The sequence below is a fragment of the Pogoniulus pusillus genome, chromosome 1 (genome assembly GCF_015220805.1).
Source record: "Pogoniulus pusillus isolate bPogPus1 chromosome 1, bPogPus1.pri, whole genome shotgun sequence".
NCBI classification, from domain to species: domain Eukaryota; kingdom Metazoa; phylum Chordata; class Aves; order Piciformes; family Lybiidae; genus Pogoniulus; species Pogoniulus pusillus.
The window spans coordinates 8,732,062-8,747,882 of NC_087264.1; the positions used below are offsets into that span (position 1 = coordinate 8,732,062).

The window sequence follows — 15,821 nt, forward strand, 5'->3', positions numbered from 1 at the left end:
AGCCCATTCCAATGGCAAATCACTCTCTGTGAAGAGCTTCCTCCTAACATCCAGCCTATACTTCCCCTGGCCTGTGATGAGTCCAATAGAGGGCTTCAAAGATGATTAAGGGGCTGGAGCATATCCCCGTTCAGGAGAGGCTGAGGGACCTGGGACTTTTTGGTCTGGTGAAGGGAAGACTTAGAGAGGATCTAATCAATGTTTATAAATGTATGAGGGCTGGGTGTCAAGGAGGGGACAAACTCTTCTCAGTTGTGCCCTGTGATAGGACAAGGGGCAATGGGTGTACACTACAGCACAGAAGTTCCACCTCAACATGAAGAACTTCTTTCTTTAAGTGCCATGTAGCACTGGAACAGGTTCCCCAGAAAGGTTGTGGAGCCTCCTTCTCTGGAGACTTTTAAGACCCATCTGGATGTGTTCCTGTGTGACCTGTGCTAGATTCTATGGTCCTGCTCTAGCAGGCAAATTTGACTTGATTTATGGAGGTCCCTTCCAATCCCTAACATCCCATGATCTTAAGTCATCGAAGAAAAAAAAGCCCACAATATCAAGATCCTCTCATTGTCAACTAAGGACAAAGTACTTCTCTGTCTTAGTATACAGTCAATGCCACCACTAGCAAGAGCAATACCAATGTATGTTTCTGGCAGTGATCCTCTAGGTAACAGCACCCACACTACCTCAAATGGGAAGCCCAGTGAGGCTCAAAGGTTCTCACAAGATTTGTTTGGGATTACTTATTTGAATTCTTTGCAAAGAAACTAGGAGAAACCAATGTCGAGCTGAACAGACCATGAGAACGTCTGTGCTTGCGGTATTGCTCTTTGTAAGTTTTGTATTTTTTCCCCATGATTCCATATATATCTGTGGGGGGGAAAAGAGGGGGAATATTACACTTTGTAACCTGTCTTGCCTCGAACGCAGATCATGCTTTGCTATATGATTTCTTCCTGAATCCTCGCTACATCTGTGTCATTTCACGGCCTTTCTTACCAAACCTCACAGCCGAGCCCAGCTGCTGCCCCTGCAGCCTAGCCCACCCCTCCTCCATTTTCTTTCTCCCCTCGCTCCCCGCCCCACCGCGCCGCCGGTGGCAGCTATCCGCCGCCTGCCCTAGCCGCAGGCTGGAGGCAGCAGCTGCTGTGCTTCTGCGGATCCCTCAGCAGAAGCCGCCAGGACAAGCCCGCCTCCCCCCTCCACCCCCGTCCTAGCTGCCCTGGAGACAGCCGGCACGTAGCTGCAAGACCGGGAAAGCGACCGAGAAAGGCTCGGTCTCCTTAAGTACTTGCAGATGTGCAGCAGCGAGCTGGAAGCTACAGAAGCATTCAAGGCTTTCGGTTTGTTTGTTTTTCGCTCAGGGGGGCGATTCGAGCTTTCGGGGCTGCGGCTCCGTGAGAGTGTGCGAAACGTCACCCCTTGCCCCAGAGAATCGTGTTCCCCGTGCGGGGCCTGGGCCGGGAGGCCAGGCCCAAACAGGAAATGCCACAAGCCTTGCTAATGGAGTCATGAGGCCTGGCACCCCCCGCGGGGCGGCAGCACGAGGTGGGGAAGCAGATGCGCGGGCGGGCGGGCAGCGGCCGGCGCCGCGAGCGCCCCGGCCCTGAGGGGAGCGGCGCCTGACAGCAGAGAGCGGCTGGGTCCAGCCAGGGAGGTGACGCAGCCTGGAGTAGCAGCCACCCCCCTTCCCTCCTGCAGCTCCCCGGGCGCCCCGCGGGCTGCAGCACGTCCAGGTCTGAACCTGTTCCTGCCAGAGTCTGTGGCCGAGAGCCCAGACACGCCGCGGGCGCTTGGCTGCTGTTTGAAATCGGGGCGGCTCCTCCTCTCCCTCCCCCTCCGCCTCTCACCAGCCTCTCAGGGCCGAGGGGAAGGGCTCGGGCGCCATGGCAACCCTGCAGCCTCCCGTGGGAGCCACCGGGGGCGGGAAATGGCAGGCTCCATAGCAACGGACCGCCAATCGCACTGTCGAGCGGCGCCTGCGTGATTTGGCGACAGCCAATAACAGCCGCCATCCCTCTATGGGCACGGCTGCCGGGAAAGGCCCGCCCACCAGCGGCGGCAGAAGGCGGGGGGGCGAGGATGCGAGTTCCTTTGTGGGCTTTGACAATAAGATGGCGGGCGGGGGGAGGCGGGGCTGGTCCCTACGGTTAGCCACGCCTCCTCCCTCAAGCGCGGAGCGGTCGGTGAGGCGGGAGCGGGGGCTCCTAAGCTGGCAGGCGGCGGCGACAGCAGCGGCCAGGCGGTGAGTAGGATAGACTGCGCTGGGTCGGGCGCGGGGGCTCCAGGCTCGCCCCCTAGTCCAGTGGCTCAGCGTGGGGACGGCGTGAGTGAGTAGCCGGTGCCGGCGGACCCCGCGGAGGAAGGAGCCAGCTCAAAATGGCGGCGGCCGTTCGCCGGGAGCGCGGGGCGATGAGTAACCGCTGCCCGGGGCTGCCTGAGGCCGCGCGCGCCCGCCCCAGGAGCGGTGAGGGGGCCCGGAGCAGCTCGGCTACGGAGGTCACTTCCCCGCCTGCGCTGGGCGCCCTCTTCCTCTGCTCGGTCCCTTCCTCAGGCGCGCCTCCACTCCCGGGCACCCATCCGGCGCCGCCGCACGCCGTGGAGCCGCATGCCTCCTACTGCTGGCGTGCTGTGGCTGGGAACCTCCCCCAGCTCCTCGAGCGCACGGATCGCGGCTGAACCCCGCCTCGGCCGCCGCCGCGCTCCCTCCCCAGCCTCCGTATGCCGGTGCTCACTCCCCGCCCCGGCCGCGCCCGCCGGTCACGCCTCTCCCCGCCGGTTGTGGTGAGCCGCTTCCTCCGCCCCTCGTTCAGTCTTCCTGGCCTCTGTCGTCTGCGTTTCCGCGATTTTTCTGATCTCCGCGCCGTCTGCTGTTGCCCCTGCCCTGGGTGTGTGGCTACCCCAGCTTACCAGTCTGTTCCTGTTACCGAAGACCTCACGGTTCTGAAGAAGTGCCTGCTAGCCCACTACACCCGGGGAGTGGACTGGATCCCAGTTAGTTATCGGTGTCTTTGTCCCAGTCCTAATGTTTTCTGGCCCTAGCAGCTCTCTGCTGCGTCTGCAGCTCACCTTATATAATACTCAACACCATACGTGTGCCTAAAGAGGTTTACCTGGCTTTACATCTTAACTTCACCATTACACACAGCTGCAGTTTCTTACCACAGTTGTTCAAAAGGACAGTTTTGGAGTGGGGAGGGTTAGAGTGATAGAAGGCGAAAACAAAACCTTGTTTTCCCATGCTAACCATCATCACTATATTTAATGGCTGTGCAAAAAGAAAAGGTCTGCTTAAGTGAACCTCCATCACTGGCCTAGGTAATTCTTGTTTGCGTTCTCATAAAGATGAAAAGTGTTGAAATTTCTCTGTTAACTCTTATAAAGCAAATTTTTCACTTTAAGAAATATATCTTTGGCAGGATATCATTATATGAATCTGAATTGAGTGAATCTGGACTGTTTTCATGCTTTAGTAAGAATTGGATCAGATTTCAGGCACCTTATTTGTAGATCAGATGAGGAATCTGACAATCCCTGAAACAATTAAAAAATGTATATAATTCTGTGCTACCACTAAGTAAAAAACAAAAAAAGAAACCAAATCCACCTCCCAAAAAAAACCCTGCAAAATTCACTAAAGCTCTTTTCATATTGTATTTATTATGCTATGGATATCTGTTGTCTCCGTGATAGCTTTTTGTGTACAGCTATTTCAGACAGTAGATGAGGTTAACACACGAAGTTGCCTCATGGTACTCAAATTGCAGTGGAAGAAGGGAGATGATACAGCTAGTCTAGATGTTGGGTCTTGGATAGACTCAGATTCTGCTTGAAGTTATTTGGGCTTTTGAGCACTTTGACTGGGTTTGATTGCAGCAGTGGTCTTTACATGTACCAAGAGATTTTATACAATGACTAATGCCTTTTCAGTGTGCTAGTATGTAAACCAATAGAGAAACATAGTTACGTTTTAATTAATTAGCTTTTAAATTTAACATTGTCTTGAGATAGGTAGTGTGGAAAAATCTGGAGGAAGTTATTTATTTGCAAGGTTTTAATTGCATATGATAATAGCTATGAAGTTGGCTTACTTGTTTGGGGTTTTTTAACTGACAAATCGAGTTGTGAGATGCACTCTTATGACACTTAATAGAATCTGAAGAAATAATTGCTGGGCATATTCTGTACATTTTTACTAACAGAGGTCCACATGGTTTGTTTATTGCTCTAGGGAAGAACCTGGAATCACATGCATCAGGTCTTAAACATTATTATATTGCATAGGAAAACCACCTCCATCTTTAGTATGTTAATAGTTTGCAGACTGGACTTGATCTGCCAATATCCTTTATGTATTTAAGGTTTGTGGGTGTGAATATGTCTCTTTTACCAGGAACTTTTGAGTTCTCATCAGAGTCCCCTCTTGTACCAGTCTGCTATTTTGGGAGGCAAATGATTGAAGTGTCTTCCTCTAAATTTGTCAGAAATACAAAATAACACCAGAAAATACTTTTCTTATGACTGCATGATCTTTAATTATTGTGAATGAAATTTTTTGTGTGCTTGTTTTTTTTTAACAAAGTTTATGCCCTTTTCACTATAGTAAACTAATGCAGGAATCAGGAGATTCAATTAGTTGCTATCTGCAAGCTCTAAAAGAGATTGGTCTTCATTTATAGAATATTTTGAAAGTATACTCAGGGAGCAATGACTTCTGAACTTACTATACTTTATTAGTTTGATACTATGATGTTTAACTGGGGTTGTAGTTCATAGATGTTATGGTCCAGCATGAGACTGAGCTGGGTTACAGTTTCTATGACATAACAGCAATTTAGTCTGAGTATTTTGGGATGAAATAAAAATATTTTTACTTGAGGGTGTTTTAAGCTGGGTGGGGTTTTTTTTGTTGTAGTACTGTAACAGTATGCAGCTTCCTGAGAAAAACCTTTTCCCAAGTCCTTTGTCAACCATCTCTTCCCCCCCACCTTCAATTTTGAGAGCAAACACTCTTCAAAGATTGTTTTTTAGCCCAAATAGAAAACAAAAAAAGAGATGTCCGTTTGCATGCTCTTTACTTGCATCTTTCCTGGATACATACTTCAGCTGCTGAAGACTGAACTGTCTCATACTGTCCAGACATGTCCAGAAAAGTGTCTGAATTATTTTCATGTTTTATCATCTAAGTTTTTTTAGCCAGTTGAAATGGAGCATTCTTTCTGACTTTAGTAACTAAAGAAATTTTTATGTGTGCTTGATCATTGAATATTGTATATAAAATTTTTGATTTGCCCTACACATGTTTTTAAAACAGTCTTTCTAGTTAAAGCAATTTAATTACTGTAATTACATTCATTATTGTCATCTTGCAGAGTAAATCTTAGTCATAAAGTTTTTGTGCTGGTAAAGGAGACTTCTCTTTGGTCTTACTTTGTTTCAGTTTTGTATTTGTGCATGCTTGCTGTTTCTCTAGATGCTACAGAGATGTGTGTTTTTGTACAAGAAAGGTGAAAACTGTAGTTCTGTTATAAAAGTAATGAAGACTTGCTTTCAGTACACTTCTGTTCTGGTTTAATTTTTTTTCAGATGGCCACTAAGGATTTTGTTTGCTCTTTAAATGGCAAAGGTGTAGGGATAAGGGAGAGGCTGGTCCAAAGGTCAGGGTAATAGCGTAGGACTTGGACTCAAGCTGGCAGTTTCCTTCTGCTGTAGATTTTGTGTGTATTATTAGGCAAATCACCTTTGTGTGCTAGATGTAAATTCGGTTTAGTAGTGCTATTCAAGACTGAGGAATGTTGTGAAGCTAGAGATACTGAAGCAATTGACAAAATATAGAGGTGTCTAACTTTCTGATCTGGGAAACTATTTTGTCCTGTATCTCTTGTACTTGCCTGACATCTCGCTTCCTGATACTTGGTAGGTGGTGCTTTAACTTCTACTGTATGGACTCTTGCTCAGTAGCATGGGAGAAGAGGAAGGACTACATCAAACACAATTACTGGTATGTAATTTTTTGCTTCTTAAACTGAAATGCAGTCTTTTCAGCAGTCGCAGGAACTGTTTTGATGATGTAAGATGAGAAGCAGAAATAAGTGCTGTAGAAAAAAATACAATGAATGCTATTAATGGTTTACCTTTAATAATCCATAGACATTTTTTCTTCTGCTTCACACCCATCTCTCTGTGATGTATTGAGGTTTTTGTGTTTTCTGCTATGTTCTTTTTCTTTTGGTATGACTTAGAAGGCATTTAAATGACAAATAATAGATGTATGAAAACCAAGTTAATATTCAAGTTTAAATTATTCTTTACATGAATATAAGTGGAAATAAAAGAAGCTTCAAACTCTACACAGAGGATTTAATGTTTGATGATGTAATCATACATCATTGATTAGTAGTCCCAAAAGATGTCCCCAGAGGTCAAGTTTCACATGGAATGTGCGCATAGGTGCTATTAAGACAAAACTTGGGTCATATTTCATGTGAATAAAGTGAATATATTAGATTACAGGAGAAAAAAAGCATTTAATATATTGGTAATCTGTGAGTAGCTCTTAAGAAGTCTATGAAAAATGACCATGAGACCAAGTTCATATATTCTGTATTGTAGCTTTTGCATATTATAATTTTGAGAAAGTTTTATACCTTCACAGGAAAGAAATCTTTAAAAATTGTCAAATACAAAATAACCAAAAGGTTATTCCATGAATATATACGGCACTGTAAGAAGTGTTATACATAGTCAGACCAAGTGTTTATCTAGCTGCTGTGCTATCCCCAGGTTTTCAGAGTTGATAAGTATGTAATGTATTTCAAAAGGGACAATGTTGCTGCACTTGGTTGGAATTTTAGTGACTGAAAAAAGCTGAGAGTGCTCTGAAACTGTAGCAACCAAAGAAGCAAGGCAGAGGGTGAGGGTTTACCAACAGAAATGGAAAATCATATAGAAAAACACTGCAGTAGTGTTTTCATTTTGTAAGCTTTTAGTTGTAAAATTTGGGGGGGTTTATGTGTCGCTACATTAAAAAAATCCCCAAATATTGGGCAAGGATAGAAGCCATGACAAAGGTGCATGAATGTAAAGATCCAGTACTGGCTCTCATTTGCAGCCTAATTTTTCTTAGACTAGAAGAAATTACATCATCTACTTAAAAAAAAGGTTACCGTATTTCAAGAAATCTGCTGCAATGTTTCTAAGACACACTTTTGACAAAATTAGTTTAATTCCTAAGGAGATCTGGAGGTTAGCTTGAAAATTTGACAAATTATTTTTAGTTGTTAATAATGAGAAGCCTACATGTACTTAACTTATGCTGGCAAATCTAAACTAGGAATACAAGAATTTCACTGTTCTAGTCATCTGGAAAAGCAGCTCACACAGAGGATGATTGTGCATCATTATTAACTTGCTCAATTCATCCTGGAATTACAGCATTCAGTTACTTACCTGAGTAAGGGAACTGAAAGAACTGTTTTAAACACCTCAGTTGAATGTCTCAAGCTATATGGAACAACCTTAGATCTTACTCTTCCTAGAGCCAAAATAAGCTAAGCTTTTCAAGTGCAGAGCCCATGATATTTTTTTATGTTATTCTGCTAGGCATGTTGATGTTCTGGAGGGGTCAAATCTTTTAAAGATGGTGTGCCAGGTTGTATTTTTATTTCCAAAATTAGAGGTTAAGCGTGCCAGTAGAAACTTGGGAGGAGCGAGGAGAAACTGCCTCTCCAGTAGGTGAAATACAGCCGTTGAGATGTTTGCTTCTGTACGAAGCATCATCTAGTGACTTCCATCAAGTGTGCAGCTTAATGGGAGCCAGGAGCTGGGATCCCCTGCTTCTCTCCGATGCCATGACTTGTGGACCTGCTCACCCCTGGTTCCTGAGTGCCGTTTTTGGACCCAGTCTGTACGTTCCTGACCCCTGTTGTACCACACTGGCCATTCTATAACCTGGTATGACAATTCTGATGTTTCTATCTTAAAAGAATTTGCTGATTAAAGTTTTATGTTTCATTTTTAGACTTTTTCACCTGCCTTTTGAGCTGTTTGCACTGTGCAAGAATTCTTTATTTTCTCTTCTCTTTTTAAACAGGACACAATGTTTGTTCGAGGATTAAAGAGAAAGTGTTTTGATGGTGAAGAAGATATTGAAGGAACTCTGGCTGGTATTAAGGCAATTCCTTCATATAATCTTCAGCGACAGTCACTTTTAGATATGTCCTTGGTTAAACTTCAGTTGTGTCACATGCTGGTTGAACCGAACCTTTGCCGTTCAGTGCTAATAGCCAACACAGTACGACAGATCCAAGAGGAAATGACTCAAGATGGGACTTGGCAGATGATAAATACTCAGAGTACAGGGCAGGCATCCCTGGATCGTCTTGTTTCAACAGATATCCTCTGTCGTTCATCTAGGGAACAAGCTGAGGGAAAGCATGTTTCAGGCTATAGTACTTTCAATAAAGACTTTGAGGGCGACCAGGCACAAGATAGTTCAGAAACTATGTCAACGGCCTCTTCAGTGCAAGTCTCAAGAAACCTGCAGAGCAATGCATGGGAAATGGAGAATCCACAAGAAAATAAAGGAAATTTTCAAAAGTCATTAGATCAAATATTTGAGACATTGGAGAATAAAAGTCCTAATTCTGTTGAAGATCTATTTTCAGAAGTTGACAATTCTTACTACGATTTTGATACTATGTTAACAGGCATGATGAGCAATACAAAAATGGGACACTGTGATGGGCTTGAAACATTTTCTTCTCCAACAACTACAGCTTCTAACTCAAATTGTAAATCTGATCTTAATGAGCTTGATCATATTGTGGAAATCCTTGTTGAATCCTGAGACTCCCTGTGTAGGAGATAAAAATTTGTTAATGGGAAGAAAAGACTCAAGAAAGCTATTTCTACAGTTTGTTCTATGAAATCTGCACGTGTATTTTACAAATATCTATATATTATATAGATATCTATATTAAAAAGCACTTCATATTGCAAAACAGTGTTAACTCTTAAAGTTAACCTGCAGCTAGCAGTGTAATAATCTGATCTACTGTCCATTGAACTGTAAGTACATACGGTAATGTTTTTAAGTTTGGGGTCCAAGGCTCTTGAAATTGAGTTCCTTTTGCCAATTTGTTTTAGCCTTTAATAGAGCATATGCTCACTGAGAGTGATTCTCTCAGTGTTTGGTATACTTCTCCCGATAAAAATGGTAATAAACAGAGAGAGAAGTTGGGTAACTGGTTTCCAATTTTCCTCCTGTTTCCACTTTGTTGCACCACAAAGCTCCCACCTTATCTGCTGCTTCTATTCCAAGTCGCTACATGGCTCTTAAAGAGCAGTATGCAATAGTTCCTGTTGTCTTAGCTAGCTTGTTCTGTTTTTTGCTACAATTTTTACTTCAAGAATAGTTTTAAAGTGCTTACTGGTGTTTAGATTTTTCCAGGTATTTTCCTAAAATATATTTTTACTACAGATGTTGTCTCAGCTGCTAATGTAGTAACTTTTGATCATATCTGCAGTTGATGTATTTTTTGAAAGATTTTCAAAAAGGGATGTTTTTTTTTACCGTGAGCTACCCAATGTAGTTCAGTAAAGTGTATGTAAATGTAAATATATGATTTTATACTTTACATTAAAATGTAAGACCTGTTTTCATGATTCTGTTTTACAGAGTAGTACTTTACTAAATTGAGACTGTACAGGTATGCTTTTCATACCCCATATACCTGAGTGTCGTTAGAGGAAGAGCTTTGATCCAGCTAGACACAATTACGTTTAATTCATCTCAGACCATACTTTTTGTTAACAACAAACCTAACCTACATGGGGTTTTACTTAAATGTATTTATATGTAGATGTCATCAAGTGATTTGTTTATCAGCAAAGTCTACCATCCAATATTTGTTTTTTATGGGGTACTGTCTTGAATTAATTAATACCAGAAGTGTTATTAGCACCATTTAAATCTCAAACGATATGTCATGGTGTCATCATTAATATGCTCCACTCTTACCAAGGTTTCCTCTGGCCTTTTGTAATAAGAAAAGATAATACAACATGGGATGATGTCCTTTACTTCAAGTACTCACATTTGTTTTAGATGTATATAATTAAGCTGATTCCTGTGAGACTTTGGGGAGTAAAGGGATAGGTCAAGACAGTGTATGATTTTGTTACAAAATGACAAATGTTCACCTTCACAAGCTGGTACGGGGGAAGTGCTCTGAAGTAGCAGGGAAGCAGAGAAGGAGAAGATTGATTGGTTTCTGGAATGTGTTAGCATTGGTTATGCAAATCCACCAGTAACTTAGTTGTTTTCTGAAGACCCGAACCAAGCAATTGCTGAACATGAAGAGAGTACCTTTCTGTGCCTTCCAGCAACTGACCTTACCTACTACTTCTTATCCTCAGATTCTCAAACACCTAAAAAGTGTGGGTGAGGACAGGGTTTGTTAAATATGTTCCAGGGTCACCTCCACAGAAGGAGCCCACTAAGCTTATGGTTTCAACAGGTGCTTTAGAAGCATCTGGTTTTGGGAAAAATTATGCTACTTTGCTTAATTTTTCAAACTCAATACCTGAGTCACGAGAAGCCATGTAGTATGAATCTAGTGGATTTGAAAATGGATTTTGTATTACACTTGGCAGGGGAAAACACATAGTTTCTGTAGTAAACACTGCTTCCTTAATTAAAGCTTAACAACTTCATAATAAAGGGTGAAATGACATAAAAACACTTGCAAGTTCAGTCCACACGATACAGATAGACCAAAGAAACAAGCCAATACTATGTGTCTTATTCAACAGAGATATAACTGAAAGGTGTTGCAGTAGTATAATCTCCTGAAGCAGGATCTAGTTATTGATGTGAGGCGTCATATTTCACAATGAAATAAGTCTCTTCTATTTTTCAGTGTTCATTGTTGTATCAGAGAATGCTTTAAAATTACAAGTCCACAGGAAGTTTTTCTTGATGTTTTTCTCTGTATATATGTCCACTGAATCTAACAGCAGATGCTTTAGGATAAAGTAAAAACCCAGGCAGCTTGACTGTTTTATAAAGGGAGCATTAGTATTGAATAACTAAATGTCTTATGTCCCTCTGGGAGAGTTCCCCAGAATTGTTCTGAACTGTTGTTGAAAACCCACAGATTTGAACAAGTGTGGATATTACCTTTTGTTCACTCTCCATTTTCATTAAGTGAGCAACAACACAGTAAGATATTCAAAAAGATGCTTTCCCTGACCTCATTAGTGTGCATCAGTCTCCATGTTACAGTTAGGAATTGGTATAATTTGTTCATAACTTAATGTCAAATGCATATGTGTGTGTATGTACAACTGTGTCTCTTGCTGCACAAAGCATCTAGGTGGGTGCACTCCTTCACCGAGAAGGCTATATCTACTTAGAGCAATTTGTAGGGACCATGTAGCTTAACAGAAAAGGTATTAGGTAAGTATGCATTTATGCAGTTAAGGATTTAAACAGAAATACCGGGGGGGAGTTACATTCTTACAGCTTTCGCTGACTCTTATGTGCTTTTGCATGCCCAATATCTTTCTTTACGTCTTCCACAGGTGTAAGAATTTGTGTTGCTGAAACTTGCACAGCCACTGTACAGAACTTGTGTGCCGAGAACTGGTCTGACTATGAAAGGACCAGTCAATGTAAAATCAGCTTGTCTTCCAGCTGCTTTACTGGGCTGTGTGATTCAGCTGCTTATGCTGAGTAGCTTCACTTCTGTTTTTTTGTGGGGTATTTTTGGTTGTTTTTTTTAAAAAAGCTTTATTTTCTAACCCACTTTTTTTTTTTTATTTCCACAGTATATTTTCCCTCTGTGACTTCCTTTTAGATACTAAAAGACATCAGAAGTGATGAGTACCTGTAAAGTGGTGAATTTAATATTATTTATTTTGTGAACTGTTATTAAAAGTGGCAAAATGGGTTGATGTTTTTTTTTTATTTCTATATATATGTGGGAAATAATTAACTCTGTAAAATTGGGAAAGGCTTTTGCCAGATTTTGCTACTGCTTCTAAACAGCCTTTTTTCTTTAATTTGCTTCTAGGGAAGAAAGCCATGAAGTGAACAGCAGTTAACACTGACACAAGGTTGTCTGTCTGAGTGATGTAACTCAAGACATTGATTTGCACAAAAAAAAGTGCTTTAAAGTAAATTACTGATGTTTCAAGCTAACAGCAAATCTGCTTCCTTCTCAGGTAACCATGAATATCTGTCCTGCCTCTGTGTTAGTGGCTTTATTTTCCCTCACTTACCAGAAAATCCAGAACACACAGAGTTTCAGGAACTGAGACATTCAGCAAAGGCAAGAAATGCAGTAATCTAGAGTGCATCAGTAATGTCTTCTGTGCATGAGAACCTGTCTGTGTTGCTTCCATGCTTTCTGCGGTGTTCGTGTTTGTTTGGGTTTTTTTTCAGTCCACTCTCTTCCACAGCACTGTGAGTTTAGCAAAAGGTATTGCCTATCTCTTAAGAATTTGCTGTAAGGACAAATCTAGTAAATTAAGAGGATATCTTGGGATGAAGAAGTTTCTTGGGATGAAAACCACCTTTTCACACTGTGTCAGAGGAATAACCGTGAGGGATTTCCAACTTCAGCAAGTTAGATATTTGCATGCAAGTCTGCACACTCGCCAGGAATTGCCTGTTTTCAGAGCTCTCCTTAGCCTGTTCTTGAAGTCTGAGGTATTTCTGGACTGCATAAGTAGGCATTTTAAAAAACATTATTGTAAATTGACTGATAGTATAGTGTTATATTGTAATCATCAGATCATTATGGATGTCTTGTGTCTCAGAATATTGATCTGGAATGTATAACTGCTTTGCAGTTCTGCAACATACTCTCTATTCCCATATAACTAAAAAAACTCTCAAAAGTTAGGAAAAAAAATCCCCAAACCAACACCTCTATGTATTTACTGACATATTGGATGAAACAAGTAACAATGCCTTCAAAAGTTGCTTCTGTTCAAAGCGAAAGTATGCTTATGTCTCACACCTAAGGTGCATAGTCCCTTATGTTAAAAAAATGGCTAATTATGACAAATTTTGATCGCTCCTCAACTCTTAAATGACTCTGATTTCACACTATGTGACTCATACCATAAGTACAAAACCTCCAGGTTCCTATGAAATTAAATATAAATCGTGGGAAAATAACTCTTTTTACCAGTTTGGCTTATTCAACTGTAAGCTTTCTCAAGGATTGTTTGAACTCCTTTTGAGTCTCTTGCAAAGCTGACAGTTAAGATAATTTCTCGTATTTTTTTCAGTGAAGTTCCATGAAGAAATAAAATCCCACTGACTAATTCCAAATTGTAAGGAAAGATACACTTCAGATGACTGTAGTGACTTTTTTTGGGGGGGTTGTTTTAGCTTTTATTGTTTAGTTGGTTTTGGTTGTTTTTTAAGCCAATGAAAAATAGTGAAATTTCATGACATGACATGATTTTCCTAAGTTTGAATGGTGCAATTACTCCTTTGCTTAACCAAGATCCCCTCAAAATGATCATATTATGACTTGAAGAATTATTGTGGTAAATGCTGATGCATGACCAACATGGCAATAGAAAAATATCAAAGCTAGACGCAGCTTTCCATTGCAGGGAAAATATTCAGTAATTCCATCTTTTTAGGGAAGAATAATTGATTGCACAACTTCTTCAAAAACAGAATTAAAAAGAAATTGTATCCACGTGTCTGATGTATCTGGAAGTCCCCTAGGTGTATGTGGGAAGTGGCAAGTACATACTGCAATAGTAAAATGCTACAGCAAAGGAATAGTATACTACATTTTTAATGTGCCAATTATATACAAGTTTGGGAGATCAAGAAAACAATGTAGCTTCCACCTCAGGTTACATGGGCTTTCAAAACAGGAATTCTAAAGGGAAGAGTAGATACGTTGCTAAAAAAACTTGAAACAAACAAGCTAAACTGAAAACGAAAGAGGAGAAAAACAGTCAGAACAAATTCACTTTTCTCCGTTTGAGATCATTACTGAGAAAAATGATAGATTTGGAAAGTAGTGGTTGTTGGATATTTTTTTTGTCCAGTAAGCTGACTGAAGTTTAAGAGAGAATTGGTGAAGGGTTATTTGTTTGAATTGAAGCCCAGCAACATAGTTTGCTTTTGTGTCTCTGCTTTGTTTGGAAGGTATGGGGAAAAAACACTTTTTCCTGTAAATTGTGACTCTTGACAAAATACAATAATGGCTTACTTAGTGTTTTGATAAATGTTCAGTAATATGGCTTAAAAAAACAAAGCAAACAAGCCCAACATCTTGACCCACACCTTTTTCTTTAATACTTAAGTGCAGGATTAGTTACTAATTCACAGGAGCTTTACAAGAAAAAAAAAAAAAAGGTGGTAAAACTAACTAGGCTTTAGTGCAGTAGGCACTACTACCCTTTGTCACTTTCCCTTGGAAGTGTGGCATACACAATTGCTTTGTCATGTATCACCATAGAGTCATAGAATCAGTCAGGGTTGGAAGGGACCACAAGGATCATCCAGTTCCAAGCCCCCTGCCATGAGCACAGACACCCTACCCTAGATCAGGCTGCCCAGAGCCTGGCCTTAAACATCTCCAAGCATGGGGCCTCAACCACCTCCCTGAGAAACCCATTCCAGGCTCTCACCACTCTCATGCTGAACAGCTTCCTCCTCACATCCAGTCTGAACCTACCCATCTCCAGCTTCACTCCATGAGACAGAATGGCTCATTCATTTCAACCAGACATTTTTATCTTTTTAAATTAATATTTTAAGTGTGAAGGTGAAAGAGAGATCAGAAAAAAAAAAAAAACCCAAACCCCAGCATTCAGTACTTGATATCCAGTAATCCAGGTGAGGAGAGAGACAAGTTTCCAGGCATGAGATCAACTTCAATTAGAGCTTGTACCTTAGACACAGAAGTAGTTAATCACCAGTATAAATCCATAGGAAAGCAGTTTTCATTAGTTCTTGTGTTCCTGGAACTGTGTGTTTGAATAGATGCCTAGTATGAAGTTGAGTTATGGAGAAACCCTGATTTGTTTAGGGGTTGTTTTTTTTTCTGATGCATGTGAAATTTGCTGCAAAAGCAAAAATGAGAATGGTCTCCTAGACTGCTGTGGTGAGTATAGTCATACTGGAAGACCATGTTTGAATTATAAAAACCCCATGTTGCTACGTTCTCTGTTTGCCTCAAGGTTAGTTTAAGGCAATTTAGGAGAGTGAAGACTCCTAGAACATGACCTTATTTGAGAAATGAAAGGCCTTTTAGGAAAGGTTTTGTAAGAAAGATGTTATATGTGAGCTCAAACCTCTTGAATCCTTAGGCCTGTGAGACAAACAGTAGAAAATGCAAGTTTCACAGGACACACTAAGGTGAACTAAATTCCACTTCTCTTATGTGAATCTCAGTGTTCACAGAAGTTAAAAAAATTATAAAAACCTTTGCAAATAATCAGTGTATTTCTGTTAGGTTATTCAAATGTTCGTCCATAAATCAAAAGTTCTAATGCATGTATTTAAACAACTCCACTCAGATCTTGCCAGAGCACGTATGAAACAAATGAAGCACTCTTGAAGCACCTGCTGCTTTAAAAGTGCACACACTTTTAAAACAAAAATTGGTTACAAAACTCCTGACCACAGAAGGTTAATAATAATTGAAGAAAGAGTGAGGACAGCAGGATGACTGCTGGTGGTGTCTTTGTGCTGAAGAGTAAAAGAACGGTAGGGTGATTTCAGGTACTGCATTAACACACAGTAGCTGTAGAGGATGAATTGTGCACTGTACCACAGTTAT

At 41.2% G+C, this 15,821-nt stretch overlaps 1 protein-coding gene across 1 annotated transcript; it reads left to right on the plus strand.

Moving 5' to 3' along the window:
• Positions 1–2,138: 2,138 nt before the first annotated feature.
• CDCA4 (cell division cycle associated 4) lies at positions 2,139–10,063 on the plus strand. The gene is given in 6 exon segments (XM_064160734.1): positions 2,139–2,242; positions 5,918–5,998; positions 7,674–7,827; positions 7,830–7,892; positions 7,895–7,950; positions 8,090–10,063. Coding segments are annotated over 5 exon segments (1,068 nt in total). The 5' UTR covers positions 2,139–2,242; positions 5,918–5,959; the 3' UTR covers positions 8,846–10,063.
• Positions 10,064–15,821: the final 5,758 nt, after the last annotated feature.